The sequence below is a fragment of the Cryptomeria japonica genome, chromosome 3 (assembly GCF_030272615.1).
Source record: "Cryptomeria japonica chromosome 3, Sugi_1.0, whole genome shotgun sequence".
NCBI classification, from domain to species: domain Eukaryota; kingdom Viridiplantae; phylum Streptophyta; class Pinopsida; order Cupressales; family Cupressaceae; genus Cryptomeria; species Cryptomeria japonica.
Window position 1 is genome coordinate 177,835,002 of NC_081407.1, and position 14,458 is coordinate 177,849,459.

Consider the following 14,458-nt stretch of genomic DNA (forward strand, 5'->3'; position numbering starts at 1 on the left):
GTGAATTTTTGATGTTTTTTTACAACACATTCTAAATTAAAGCATAAAATTTGATGCTTTCCTTTACAATCTGATAGTTCAACCAGTTGCGTTTGTATGGGCAAGTATTAACTATTGTAATGGAATCAAACTTGCAGATGGATGTAGTTCGGTGTTTCAGTGATGCAGAATTCCCACCATGGAAGCATTCACTATTTGGAAATCCTAATGATTCTGAGACATTCAGGTTTGCAACCTTAGACTTGCAAACCAGATTTTTAGAACTATTTTAATGCCCACAGAGAACTTTATTATAATTTAGAATGTGTAAAAAATTATTTAAATAGTTGCCTAATCAAATTTATCTTTGAAAAAGAACTAACTAATGTTCACACATCATTCAATGAAGGTTGGCATGATAGTTGTGTGATTGATGTGTATTTTCTATTTTTGTGTTTTGTGTTTTGACGATATGTTCAATCTACCTTAATTTACAACATATTGGGGTATGAGAATGAATCTGATACTTTGACTCTGCATATCCTTGTATTCTCACTGTTATGTTTTGACATATGCCAAATTTGTAAAAGTTAATCCTTTTTCATCGCATTTTGGACATTTTTATAGTTGCCAATTACTTTGTGCAGACGAAGATGTGAAATTGCTGAAACTCTTGTTGAGCGGAATTTTGATCTAGCTTTTCAAATAATCTATGAATTCAATCTTCCCGGTATGAGTCAATCTCAGGCACATCTTTTTTTGACTCTCCTGGAAAATGTCCTCACATTGTAAATTATATTAAGCAGCTGGTGTGCAATCCATCAAATTTAATATTTGACTCTAGAAACAAAATCTGGATAAAGTTTTCATTTGTAATTACACCCTGTTTCAAGCTACATATTCTTCTTGTTCTTCAAATACTTACTGCAAATTCACTTTTCATGCAGCTGTCCACATCTATGCTGGTGTTGCAGCTTCACTTGCAGAGAGGAAGAAAGGAAATCAATTGACTGAATTTCTAAAGAACATTAAGGGTACTATTGAGGAGGACGACTGGGATCAGGTAAAGCTGTTATGTCTCTATTCGGATCATGCTATTGTATGATTTTCCAATGAAATGACATTATTTAGGCTGGTAAATATCTTTGACTCAAGCCATTCAAATTGTGGAAGGATAAAGAACATGGTGCTATTCTAAGGCTTAAATGGATGTTCTGATGATAATTGTGGATATGCTTGTCTACGGCAGGTGTTAGGGGCAGCTATAAATGTATTTGCCAATAGACACAGAGAGCGCCCAGATAAACTTATAGATATGCTCTCTAGCAGCCACAGGTATTCCGTTGACTGTTTTAATCTGCTATTCTTGCTTCATCTGCATTAGTGACTTACTCTACTGACAAGATTGCCTCTCTAAACTCATCATATTTTTCTTTGTCACCATAATACAGGAAAGTTCTGGCATGTGTTGTGTGTGGTCGCTTAAAAAGTGCTTTTCAGATTGCTTCTCGAAGTGGAAATGTTGCAGATGTTCAGTATGTTGCTCACCAGGTAATATTTGGTTTGAAAATTCTCCCAGAAGACTTTGTCATTTACCATTAAGCAATTCCTTTTTGTCATGTCATTTTTTTTACTTAATCTATCACCAGTGGCAAGTAGATTAATACGTTGTGTTAGATTATTGTGGTTTTCTTATTCAAATCAAGCTTTTATGTCTGTTTGTGTACCGGACTGAATATGTTACAGTACAAGCAAAGAGTTAATACAAAATAAATTGCATGATTAGAAAACGTAGCATAGAGAACAACCAAAAGTTTGCATATACTAATTGATTCAATGGCCATCCTATGCATCATGACTATGTTAAGCACCGAGTGCAGTTTTACACACACACACAAACACATGTAACATGTCTTCAACTGCAGTCGTTAATATATTAATTTTAAAAAATCCACTTGTTTCTATTCATAACCTATAAGAATACATCCCTGACTTATTTTCAGCATTGGGAAAGCACATAAATATCCTTTCCCAGATATTGTATGCTTTGTTGGTAATTTAGTATATATGTAAGGTTTGAGTTCATGTTCATGTTCGGCAAAAATAAAATTGACATAAAGTTTAACAAGGAAAAATTCAGGAAAAAAAAATTGTGGTTAAATTCGTCTTATATACAATTTGATTTGAAAAATATAAATAATAAATCCATAAAAATAAGACTATTATATTAAATAATAAATTATATGAAATTTAAATACATTATAATATAAATATGTTAAAAAAATAAATTAAAATATATTTACACAAGTAATAAATATATTAAATTTTAAATTTTAAATAATAGACAAGGTTAGCAAGAGATGGGTATGGTACTAGTACCAGTTCCAATACAACTAATTTTTAAAATAGGAGATGGGGGTACTTGGAGATGCCATTTTTTTTAATGTAATTTAATAATTTTCAGAAAATATCATGACATGAACTTTCAAAACAAGAACAGTGGTAAAGTTTAACATTAACTTTAAAGTTTAAATAAACAAATGTCAAATGTCATTGTGTCAAGGAGTTCAAAGTTCACGCTACATATTGCATATCAAATTATTGTAATACATATTGAAATTAAAAATCTTGATAATTTGATGTTGATACACAAACAAAAACAAAAATCAGAAATCTGTCATCTACTCTTCTACGTTTTGATCATTTATATGAAGGTCCTTAGCTATGATGCTCTCTAGATACTCATCTTTCTCAAACTGAGGTTACTTTGATGGTAGTAGAATTGGGGGTAATTCATTAAGGCCATATGCTTAAACCACTTCCTCCACAATGAGTGCAACTTCTCCATCAAGTGAAATGTGGTCCCATTTTGCTGAAGGACCCTCTATGTATCCAAGATGCACATGAGAGAAGATGAAGTGAGCAATGAATGTACACCAGGTTCTCTTCTTTCTTTAACCCTAATCAGTTCCTCTTTAGTGAATGAAGAAAACCATAAGTACTGGAATTTCTCTCACAAGATGAAGAGCTAGCTACTTGTGAGAGCAATATTATTATAAAATATTTTAATTCAAGGGTTTCACACCCATGGTTCCACCACCACTCTATAGGGTCTTTTTTTTTTTGCTTGCATACCATATAAAGCTTCCAATGAAGAAAAATAACCATGCCCCCATGAAAACTTGTTCTATTGAGTCCTCATAATTGAAGCATCCTCACCTCTACCATAAATCTTTTTAATTGCAACTTAAAACCCCTTCATTACCCCTCTATCCTCGTATGGAGCCCCCTTATTGGTCTTTTGTATATTATACCATTAGGATTTAAGGCATAGACAACACAATGAAGGGGTGTGTTAAGCTTGTTCCACCTATGTAACATTTCTTCTATCAAAGGATATAAAGAAATATTTTTGCATCTGCTATTTTATTGACTCTTTCACACATGGAATCTATTTCTTCATAAATTTCTCCCAAACATGGCTTGTTTGAGTCTGCAAATTTAATCACTTCACATATGGGCCTAATAAAGTCCACAAGAAATTTAATATCAGCCCAAAAACGGTCATCAAGGACCATACCTCTTGTTGACATATGTATCTATGGGAGTATCCTTGGGCCGATTCCACCAAATGTGCAATTAGCCTTCAGCTTTGCACATTTGGGGTTGGCCGAATATTATGGATGTGCAACTTCATTTGTTTGTAAATAAATATAATAATTAAGGGGGGGTGATTTTTGGGAAAGTCCGCCACCCTTTTTAAAGGTCACCGTATGGTTAATGAAAGGTAGCATTGGTTTGAAGGGAGCCGACCCTTGGTGAAGGGTCACCTCCACTAGGATATAAAAGGAGATCTACTCTACTCACTTTGCAATGAATAAATACAACAGTTTGTACTCCTAAGGAAGATCAAATATCTCCATCAACAGTTCGTATATCCTCTACAACAGTCCGTGGATCATCCTGAGATTATCGATTTGTACACACAACAATCTGCACATTCAGATCAGACCGTGTATTATCAAGTGTACTTATCTAGCTTCAAGGAGTGAAGCGATTCAGATTGTAGACACATCTTACTATTTGACATATATAATATAAGATACTTGTTGCTGGGTTTTTCTCCCTCATGTTGGAGGGTTTTCCCAGGGTATATGCTGTGCAAATTTGATTGAATTATCTTCTATCTGCTTTCTCCTAATCTGATCATAAAATTAACATGGTATCAGAGCCACTGTGAAGAAGATCTTGATCAGATTTCTTTATAAGCAGCAATTTATTCTTATTCTAAGGAGTAATTCTTAGCAAGCGAAAATGGTGAATGAACTTAAAGTCGAGGATAGGCTTGAAGGTGCATCAAACTTCACTTCGTGGAAATATAGAATTCTAATTGCACTAGAAGAAAATGATCTACTTGAGTTCGTAGAAAAAGATGCAATGTCTGAACCAGCCGATGAAGCTGAGAAACTTCAAATGAAGAAGAATAGCATAAAGGCCAAGAAGATGTTGATTGATTCAATGAAGGATCATTTAGTGCCACTTATTTCCAAGGTGACAACTGCTAGAGATATGTTCAAGACCTTGGAAGGACTTTATGAGATCAACAACACTAGTAGAGCTCTTGCTCTAAGGCAACAACTTCGTCAAATCAAGATGGCGAAAGGAGAAACCGTCATATCATTCTTCATGAAGATTTCTGAGCTAAGAGATCAACTATGCGGCCATTGGAGATCAAGTTATGGAAAAAGATCTAGTCATGTTGGCATTGAATGGTCTTCCTCAATCTTGGGAACCATTCATTCAAAGTATTCTTGGGAGATCCAAATTTCCCAAGTTTGATCGTCTTCGTGCTGATTGTATCCAAGAAGAGTCTAGGTTGGCTACGAGAGGAAATGGCCGAAGCTCTTACAATGTAGACAATCATGTTCTAGCCTCTCAAACTTAAAATAAGAAAGGAAGAGATGGGAGAAAAGGCAACTATAAGAGAAGTAGAGATAGAAGTTCAGTTTCCACACCTAATTCTAAGAAGAAGAAAGATCTCTTTCACATCTAGTGTTTTAGATGTGACAAGTATGGTCACTATGCAAGAAATTGTTTGACAAGGCCAAAGCAACATGCTTCTATCGCAGATGTTGGTGAAGTATCTCCTCAAAAGGAATCAAGGAACAACCAAGAAGGGTTTCTATTCATCTTTGCCCTATCAAGCAATGTTCCAACCGATAGCAGCACTTGGTTGATTGATAGTGGCGCCTCTCAACACATCACAAGTTATAGGGAACATCTTTTAGATTTGGTGGAAAGAAAGACCAATCTTCAAGTGATAATTGGAGATGATGCATGCTGCTCCGTGAAAGGTTCTTGATCTACCTCTCTCAACTTAGAATCTAGCATCCCCCTTCATCTAAGTGATATCTTGTTCATGCCAAGAATCAAGAGGAACCTTATCTCCATTTCAGCCTTGGAAGACAAAGGTTATTAAGTTGCATTTTCAGAAGGGAAAGTTCTTGCTTGGCCAAAGAACTCTAGCATCAAGTCAGCACGTGTGATTGGGAACTGGCATGAGAGTCTATACAAGCTTTCCATTTGTCCAGTTCAAGCACTTCTACATGACTCTTCCAATTCTAGTGAGCTATGGCATAGAAGACTTGCTCATCTGCACTTCAGGGCCCTCCCATCATTGGAGAAGATGGTTAAAGGTGTGCCTAAGCTCAGTCATGAGCATAATGGCACTTGTAAAGGTTGTGCTATGGGTAAAAATACTAAGAGTCCATTTCATAGTAGTGAAAGTAGGTCAAAAGATATATTAGATCTTGTACATTTTGATTTATGTGGTCCAATATCAATGGCTTCCCTAAGTTGATTTTTGTATTATGTAATTTTCATAGATGATTACTCTAGGAAGACTTGGATTTACTTTTTAAGGTCTAAAGAGTCTAAAGAAGTCCTAGATAGATTTAAAGAGTTTAAGGTGCAAGTAGAAAACTTGTCTGGGAAGAGAATTAATGTCTTAAGGTTTGATGATGGGGGTGAATACACTTCCGCAAACTTTCGTAATTTCTGCATTGAGGCAGGAATTAAGAGGGAGTTTTGTGTCCCTTACAACCCACAACAAAATGAGGTTGCAGAAAGAAAGAACAGGTACACAGTTGAAGCAGCTAAAGCCATGATTCATGACCAAGACTTGCAAACCTTTCTTTGGGCAGATGCTTCCAGAACAACAGTATATGTTCAGAATAGATGTCCTCATCGGATATTGCAGAATATGACTCTAGAAGAAGCCTTTTCAGGGGTTAAACCTGAAGTCAGTCATTTGAGAATCTTTGGTTGTCCTGTATATGTTCATGTACCTAAAGATAAAAGGACCAAGTTGGAACCTTCTGGCAAGAGAGGAATACTTGTGGGCTACGGTGAAACTTCAAAAGCCTACGGAATTTACATTCCAGGACAGAAACAAATAGAGATTAGCAGAGATTCAGAGGGATTCAACTTGGAGTAGTTGAAAATGGCTTTACGATATATGGCTGTTTGTCATAAGCATTTGAATCTCAACCTTTGTAGATCTCTTTGATCCACTTGATCTATATACCAATCTTGTTTTCATCACCAAATTGAGTGACTAGAGCACACATGGTGTCCAAAAGATTTGCTAGTATTTTGCCTCCACCTATAAACTTGTTGTCTTGTAATTTTAAGTGTTGCCAGTTTTGACTTGGACAATGTTTTGAGCACCATGTCTATTGTGTCTGTGATGATGTTGCCAATGAAGTTTGCATCCTTCTTTTGCTTGTCGCAATCTATTACCTTTAAAAATACTCCTTGAGGGAACACTCCAATGCCATTAATGAAGGGCATGTTCTTAAAAACCTTTTATCCATAAAAAACTGAAGGGCAGTCCCATTTTGACCTGTGAATCCTTGGCTGACTTCAGAGATCTCACTACAAAATTTCTTTCCTTTGCCAATATGGTGGCCACACCTTTCTTAGCTAGGATCTATATAACCTGCAGGTGTTTGACTAGGTGTTAACTATTTTTGACCAATATAGTGATCTCACAAGGTTGAAAGGATGCCCATCAGCATAAATGAAATGTGCAGTGTGCTCATCTATAGTGCCCCATGTTTGATTTTGAAATTCTATTTCTAATGGACCTCTTTTGTTGGAAATAAAGAGGCTTTTGTTTTTATAATTTGGTGTTGCAATTTAAGGATGTGCTCTAATTATTATTGACAAAGCAAAAGATGGCCTCGAAAGTAGTTTGTATGATCTTTTCTTATTTAAAGGATGGAATTTGGATTTTTCTCTGTTGGTTGTGCTTTTTTCTTCTTGCTCTTTGATACTTAAGAGAATTTGCTCCTTTGCCCTGGCAGGCCCTAAGTGAGTCCTGATTCCTTAGCCAACATTGCACAAAAGTGAGCATTCATTCAACTATATGAGCCTGTATACTTGTTATGGCATTGGTTATAATGCCAAAGATAACTTGTGCCTCTGTGAAGCTACTCAATCATGGCAACACGTTGCCAAAGAGAGATTCTCGGTCAAATTTGAAAGTCTTTCCTGCCCTAGGCCCCTTGGACTAGAACTAGCAGCCATTATAAACTATATCATTACCTATACCTTTTAAAATAAACAAATATAAACAGGTACAAAAATGTGATCCCGTGTTACATTAACATAAATCAAAAAATAAATATTAAATAACAATGTAATGCCTTACGAAATGTTAAAAAATTAAAAATGAATCATACTTTGGAATGCTAACATAAAATGTCTAAAAAAATTGTAGTAAGCTTGGAAATTAATTTAAAAAAAAAATTTGGCTTGGAAAGATGAACCTCCTTTATACAATCTATTTGATCCCTGTAATGCCTTTCAACACGTCTTAAGACTTTTTCCTTTTGTTTTTAAGTTGCTCTGTAGGTTTTTTTTTATGCTTTAGGAGATTTTATTCATATATATAATATATATGGAAAGAGAGATATTTTACTTTAAAGAGAATTTCGGAACCCCTTAACAGTTAATTTAGCCTGTGGTGTGTGTGGGTATGTGTGTGTGTTATTTTAAAGTTGGATGAATACGGGTTTTTCTATTTTATTAGTTCTAAAGAGCTCCAATTCATCTATCTGCTAAGACATTGTACACATGTATCTTAGACTACATCACATTCAAAAGTTGGTGAAAGAAAATAGTTCTACACGAGGATATGTTTTTATGAATAATAAATACATATGAAAATGTTCTGAGCACATGGTGGACACAGTGAAGGTTCTGAGAGATGGAGTGAAAAGAAACATGGAGACTTATAGCTCGGTCATGGAGTTCAATGGGAGTCTGTTCCCAGATGACCAGATTGAGAGGTCTGCGGAAGTCATAGAGGCTATCTGGACCTTATTTCATTCTCTATGTACTTGACTATGTAATTTTCTTTGCTTTTAATGAAAGGTAGCTACCCCTAGGTAGCAATTTGCTCAAAAAAAACAGAAAATATTCTGAGGAAAATTTGGAAAGTATCTAAAAAACTACAATGTTTTCTTTACATTTCAAGGAAGGTTTTCTAGCAGTGGCATAAATTTTTTAAAGTTGCACAAAGAAACATAAGCAAGTTGCTACAAATTTAAAACACTTAATGTGTCTGTTTTACAATATCATGCATGTGTAAGCTGCTTATCTAAAAACACTAATCATAATTTTTTTTGAAACTATGAATGCATGACAATGATTTCTATGTTCATAATCTTCGCATATATATATTTTTCATTTTATGTAATTGGAAAACTTTTTTTGATGATCATTCAACTCATTGAGACTTGCAGGCTTTAAAAAGTGGAGCACTTCCAGTGTTGGATATGTGCAAACAGTGGCTGGCACAATATATGTAGCAATAGCTGTATGCTGGAGGCGAGACAATTATTGTTGCCTTGCAATTAAAACGTCCAGTTTGTATGATATCAATGATTTCTTCATTAGTTTTGACAGCAGGTTGATTGCTTGCCAATTTTTTTGTGGAAAATGTAAAGGTATGCGAGAGACACTTTTATGTATTCATTATTCTTCACTGTGTGAGTTCCGCCAATATTTTGGGAAAAAATGACATACCAAATTTTGCCTAAAGTGAATCAGAATTTCTTTTCATATTTTCGTTCATGTTACAGTATGACTACGAGTAATATAGCTTATTGAAAAGATTCCACTGATTTTGTATGATTTTGTAAAGATGAACATGTACATTTAATGTAAATTTCTTGATGCATGCTTCCAATATATGATCAATTATGCCAAGGAAAAGCAAGCAATATAATTGGAGTCCTGATCAAGCGTTTCATGGCAGAATCAACATAATTTTAAATTTTGTCATTTAATTGCACATCAAAAGGACCCGTGTGAAAGAAATTTCTCTTACATTATAAAGAAATCTAGACAATAACTGCTGGTTTACAAATGAATTATTATTTAGCCAAGCTACATCTGTCACATAAAAAGCTTTAGATATTTTATTGCCCTTGCATGATGGTCATACAAGTCAATACTAGAAAGCTCTCTTCTATAGGACCATATGACAATCGCAAAAATTAGTTACAGGACCCATCAAGGTTATAACTAATGACAATCTTTAATTTATGGAGTCAATCACAGATAGTTACATCTTTAATTGATGGAAAAGTACTTATAATATACAAAATCATGTACAAGCATGAACAAAGTAGAGTTATTATTCTCTTTGATTGCTTCAGTTATTTATATTATGTTCCAATGTTTCAAGTCCACTGCTAAACCCATCATGAAAATAATGTACATATGAATAGGACAAGTTGCTCAACTATATGGAGAATTGTTTTCTAGATGTCTTGTAGAAGATGAAATCTGAACGATGTGAAGAAAATTAATGATTTGAATTTATCTCTGGATCCTGCCATTGATAAAATATTTTAAGAAGGATTGAGAGAGTCCATTTGGTTTTGCCTAGCAGTAAAATGGGCAAGTATTGCAATGATGAATTGCATCAGACCTTGCTAGGCTTGCCCTACATTAATGCAAGTCAAAATTTTGAAGGGTGAAAAAAGAAAGGGTATTGCAATGATGAATTGCATCAAACCTTGCTAGGCTTGCCCTACATTAATGCAAGTCAAATTTTTGAAGGGTAAAAAAAAAGAGTTCGAGGTTGGATGAGATTTCCAGGGGAATTTGATGGAGTAGATTTATGTATCCCTTACCCTTTGATAGCCAAATAAATATTTCCTAGTTCATGAAGTGCATCCGTTTAATAATTGATTGCCAAAGGTGCATCATACGATTTTGATGTAATGCCACTTGGTGGTTTTGTGGGAGCTTGTCTCTATAAAAGCAAGCACAAGGGTAATTGTTTGGGTGAGCCAAGTTTAGCATTTTTGGAGGTCAAAAGCATGGCATAGAACGTGTGGTTACATGCTTATTCACATGGAGTGCTTGTTGATGGTTGAGGTTCTGAAAGCTTTCATGATGTATCTGTAATGTTGCATTGTTGATAATAAATGGATGATAGATATTTTTGGAGGTTGAGTTTTTCTCTCATGAGGGTTTCCTAGGGTATATCTTGTGTCATCTTTGATGGGTGTAGCATCCTAAAATTGCACCTCTTTCAATTTTTGACTGCGTTTGGGTCTTCACCTTAGTGTTTGCACCCCTTTCAATTTTTGACCGCATTTGGGTCTTCACCTTAGTGTTTGCACCCCTTGGCCTGATTGAAGACCTAATTATGCTCTTGCACATCACAAATGTCAAAATTTTCGATCTCACACTTGTTTTGCACTTGATCCTAGCCCCAAAATAGGGTAGGACCAGGGTGCTTTGGTTCCCCTCATTTTGGGCCCTTTTTAAACCCTTTTTCCCAATTCAAGTTTGGGCGGGATTCTCCTCTCTGTGTCGGCCTATGTCAAAAAATTAGCCAATTAATACGACAGACAGGTATATAAAGAGGATTTCCCCTCTCATTTGAACATCCATCAATTAGAAAGAGCACACGCACAACATCAAGCACTCAAGCATTCAAGAGCAATTGAGCATCTTCAGTCTTCAAGCTTTGGAGCAGCAATGAAATCAAGATTCAAGCATTGAAGTGGAGATCTATATCCTATTTCATAAAACCCTAATTACATGTGGAGGCAAGCAAAAATTCACAAGAAAGTATAATCATTTCAATTTCAGTCATAATTCAACATCTTCTTCGAAAGAAGATTTCCTTTCAGTCATTTCATTTACATTTATCTCAATTTCATGGTTAATTCCAAAATTGGGGTTTGACCTAAGGCAAGCCCCTATTCCCAACTTATTTTCCTTTCTTTTTATGTGCAAGAAACATGTGTGCAACTGTACTTCTAGAAATAAGCTTCAGACATAGAGACAAAACAAACCATTTTTAATGTGCGAAGAATTCTGAGGACCAAAAGGCAATGCCACAATCCCTTCTTTTTCAGGGCATTTTCATAGGGCAGATCCGAATCAACTCATATCTCTCAGATCCAGGTGCATGACTGAATCTCGCATCTATAGCTCAATATTTTTTTAGTCTTATCTTCAATTTTAGCACTTTAGCCCTAAATCAACATTTCAATTTACAAATGAAGGAAAAACACATCATAATCTATCAATCCACTTAGTATTTAGTGCTTATATGATTTGTGATTGAATCTAGTGGATTCCTCCCCTCTTTTGAATGTAAAGGCCAATTCCCCATCACACTGAAAACTGATTTGGTGATTTCTCCTTCTATGCTGGAAATTGCCAAATCAAATCCCCCCCTTTACAATGGGTATGTTGTCTATTCTTTGCATATGGATTTTTTGTATTTATTTGATTGATATCTCAATTGAGATATGTGGAAATTGTCTTATATGAGGCTACAAGTTTCCTTTCAAATGGTATTAGAGCCATGGTTTTTGTTGTTATAACCCTATGTTGAACTGATGAAATGCATGAAAGAGTGTAGGACATAGCAAGATATGAGGGTTTGTTGCATTTTTTGGGGTTGTAAATTTGTGGGCATTATTATAGATATGGTTTTATAAAAAAAATGTTTCAAAATGGGTTTCCATGGATTTTCTTTATGGGGGTTTTGGGGGTGAAGTTTTGTATTTGACCCTGTGGGACAAAACAAACCCCATGTTGTGTTTAGGGAGGTTGGGAGACGAATTTTGATAAATAATTCATCCGATTTTGATAATTGAGGCTTGAGATGCAAATTTTTGAAGGCGGTACGACCCTAGGGATAATTTTAAGAAACCACTGCCCTAGGTAAAGGTATAAAATTTTGGCGAATCTTTCATTATTTTGGAGGAAAATATTAATTTTTTTGGCAATTTTTTTTTTAAAGAAAAATATATTAAATTTTGTTGGTGAATTGTTTTTTAGTTGCATAAGAATTCTATGAAAATTAAGGCAAATCTTTTATTCTTTTTGGGAAAAAAAATAATTTTATTTGGCTAAACTTTTTCTATTGCGTGAAAATTTTAGAAAAATTAAGGTGAATCTTTCATTATTTTTGGGGGAAAATAATAATTAAATTGGTGAATTTTTTCCTATTGCATGAAAGTTGTAGAAAAATTAAGGCAAATATTCCATTATTTATGGGGAAAATAATAATTTCATTGGCAAATGTTTTTCAATTGCATAAAAATTGTAGAATAATTAAGGCAAATTTTTCATTGGTTTTTGGGGAAAAAAACTAATATAACAAACATGTCACACCTTCACTATAAGTGTATTGCATATCCATTGGAATTAGAAACTTGCTTTTTTGCACGCATGAAATTTTGCTCTAAGATTCTAAGTGATCCTTTTCACATAGAAAACACTTCGCTTGTTAGAAGAAGAAAAATATGGATGATAGCACAAATTTAATATTCAATGAGAAGTTGCTAATATGAGAGATCTTGAGGTCGGTGAGTCATGTACAAGTGGCAAGACTATTGGAATGAAAGCTTGCTTATGGTAAATTTTATTTCAGGAAATGGTAGAAAAGTACATCTCACACAGATTAATACACTCATTAGTCGTTTCCAATTAATAGTCCTCAACAAAGTGGTTACATTATTCACACGTTGCATTTCAGAATGTAGAAGATATACACATTTTTAGAGATAAGTTGTTAGGAAGTGTTATTGCCTTGCTTGCAGAGGTTGTAAAATGAAGTGCATAGAAGGTGTAGTTGAATTTTGCCATAAGGAGATATGGCTAAAGAGGACTACATTGTCGAAGGTTTGAAGATGCCATGAAGTAAATCAGAGTGATGACTTACCTTGTAGCCAGAGGGGTATTAAAATTGCCAAAGGTAACAAGAGGGATATTAAAAGGCTTGAGTGCAACTATAGGTTTCGGCTGCAATTGCAAATAATTCCAATTTCTCTACCAACCGTCATTTCTCCCTTATAATGGGTAGAATGGGTAGAATGCGGAGAGAAAGATGGGTGAAGACATGGGAGATGCGGTTTTGGAGTTAGGCATCCTTGCTTGATCAAAACTCTCCAAGTTCTCCCCTACTAGGAAATGCAACGAGAATCTTTCATGCTGGTATTCTCTGCATCAATAACCACAAATGTGCGATTGTGGCATGGCTCATAAGCTAGTTGGCATTCATTGAAGCTTTCTATGTCTCGGCACTAAAGATTTCATGTATACTGGCCTAGCAATTTTTCTTCAAGACAAAATAGAGAAAATGAGTTTTGTTGGGAGAACATTCTCTTTTGAATGGACTAATGGCAGGTAAAAAGGGGGTCATATGTAAATGGCTGGTAGTTTGTTGCATTCCTTATGATTATAAAAGGAATACCAAGGCCGTAAAGAAGGATTCTATAATTTTCTTATCTCTCAGGAGAGTAGAAACATGGCTTTGTCTTGTCTAGTGTGTAGGGTGGATTCATGGTGAAAGAATGTACATTTTCTCTCAGTAGTTTTTCAATTAGTTCATGAATAGATTACTATATTGTTGCTAAGATTGTCTCCATTTGTATTTTTCAGATGTTACATGAATCATAATATCAAAGATATTTTCATTTCTCTTGGTAATTTCCTTGTCAATATGTGACTGTAAAGTGTGTATGTGGGTTTCCTTGAAGGAAGGAATTAAAGTCTATTTGCAAGGTACAGTAAGTCTGGAGTAATGTAATGGATCTATAGTGTCCTAAAATTGCACCCTTTACAATTTTGACCGCATTTGGGTCCCTCACCTTAGTGTTCTCATCTCCATGCTCAATTTGGACTCATTTATACCCCTACCATGCAATAATGGCATCAATATTGCATCTTACCTTGTCTGGACCCCTTTCACTAGCCCTAAATTGAGGTAGTGCCCTGGTCCTCACCAGGATCATGGCACGGTGCCATGGTCCTCCTCAATTGGGCCCTAATTTAAACCCTTGGCCCTATCTCAAATTTGAGAGGGAATCACTTCCTCGTTGGCCTATGTTGGAAACCTAATATGTTTGACAAAAGACAAGTATATAAGGAGGTC

General features: G+C 35.1%; 1 protein-coding gene across 2 annotated transcripts in view; it reads left to right on the top strand.

The window, feature by feature from the left end:
• The window catches only part of LOC131048568 (uncharacterized), a 180,503-nt gene extending 171,333 nt beyond the window's left edge, over positions 1–9,170 (top strand). For both annotated transcript variants that reach the window (XM_057982567.2, XM_057982568.2), the window contains exons 31-36: positions 138–226; positions 627–709; positions 927–1,042; positions 1,229–1,314; positions 1,431–1,530; positions 8,790–9,170. In XM_057982567.2, the coding sequence (XP_057838550.1) occupies positions 138–226; positions 627–709; positions 927–1,042; positions 1,229–1,314; positions 1,431–1,530; positions 8,790–8,855 (540 nt within the window). In that variant the 3' untranslated portion in view covers positions 8,856–9,170. The remainder of the gene's footprint in view (positions 1–137; positions 227–626; positions 710–926; positions 1,043–1,228; positions 1,315–1,430; positions 1,531–8,789) is intronic.
• The last annotated feature ends 5,288 nt before the right edge of the window (positions 9,171–14,458 follow it).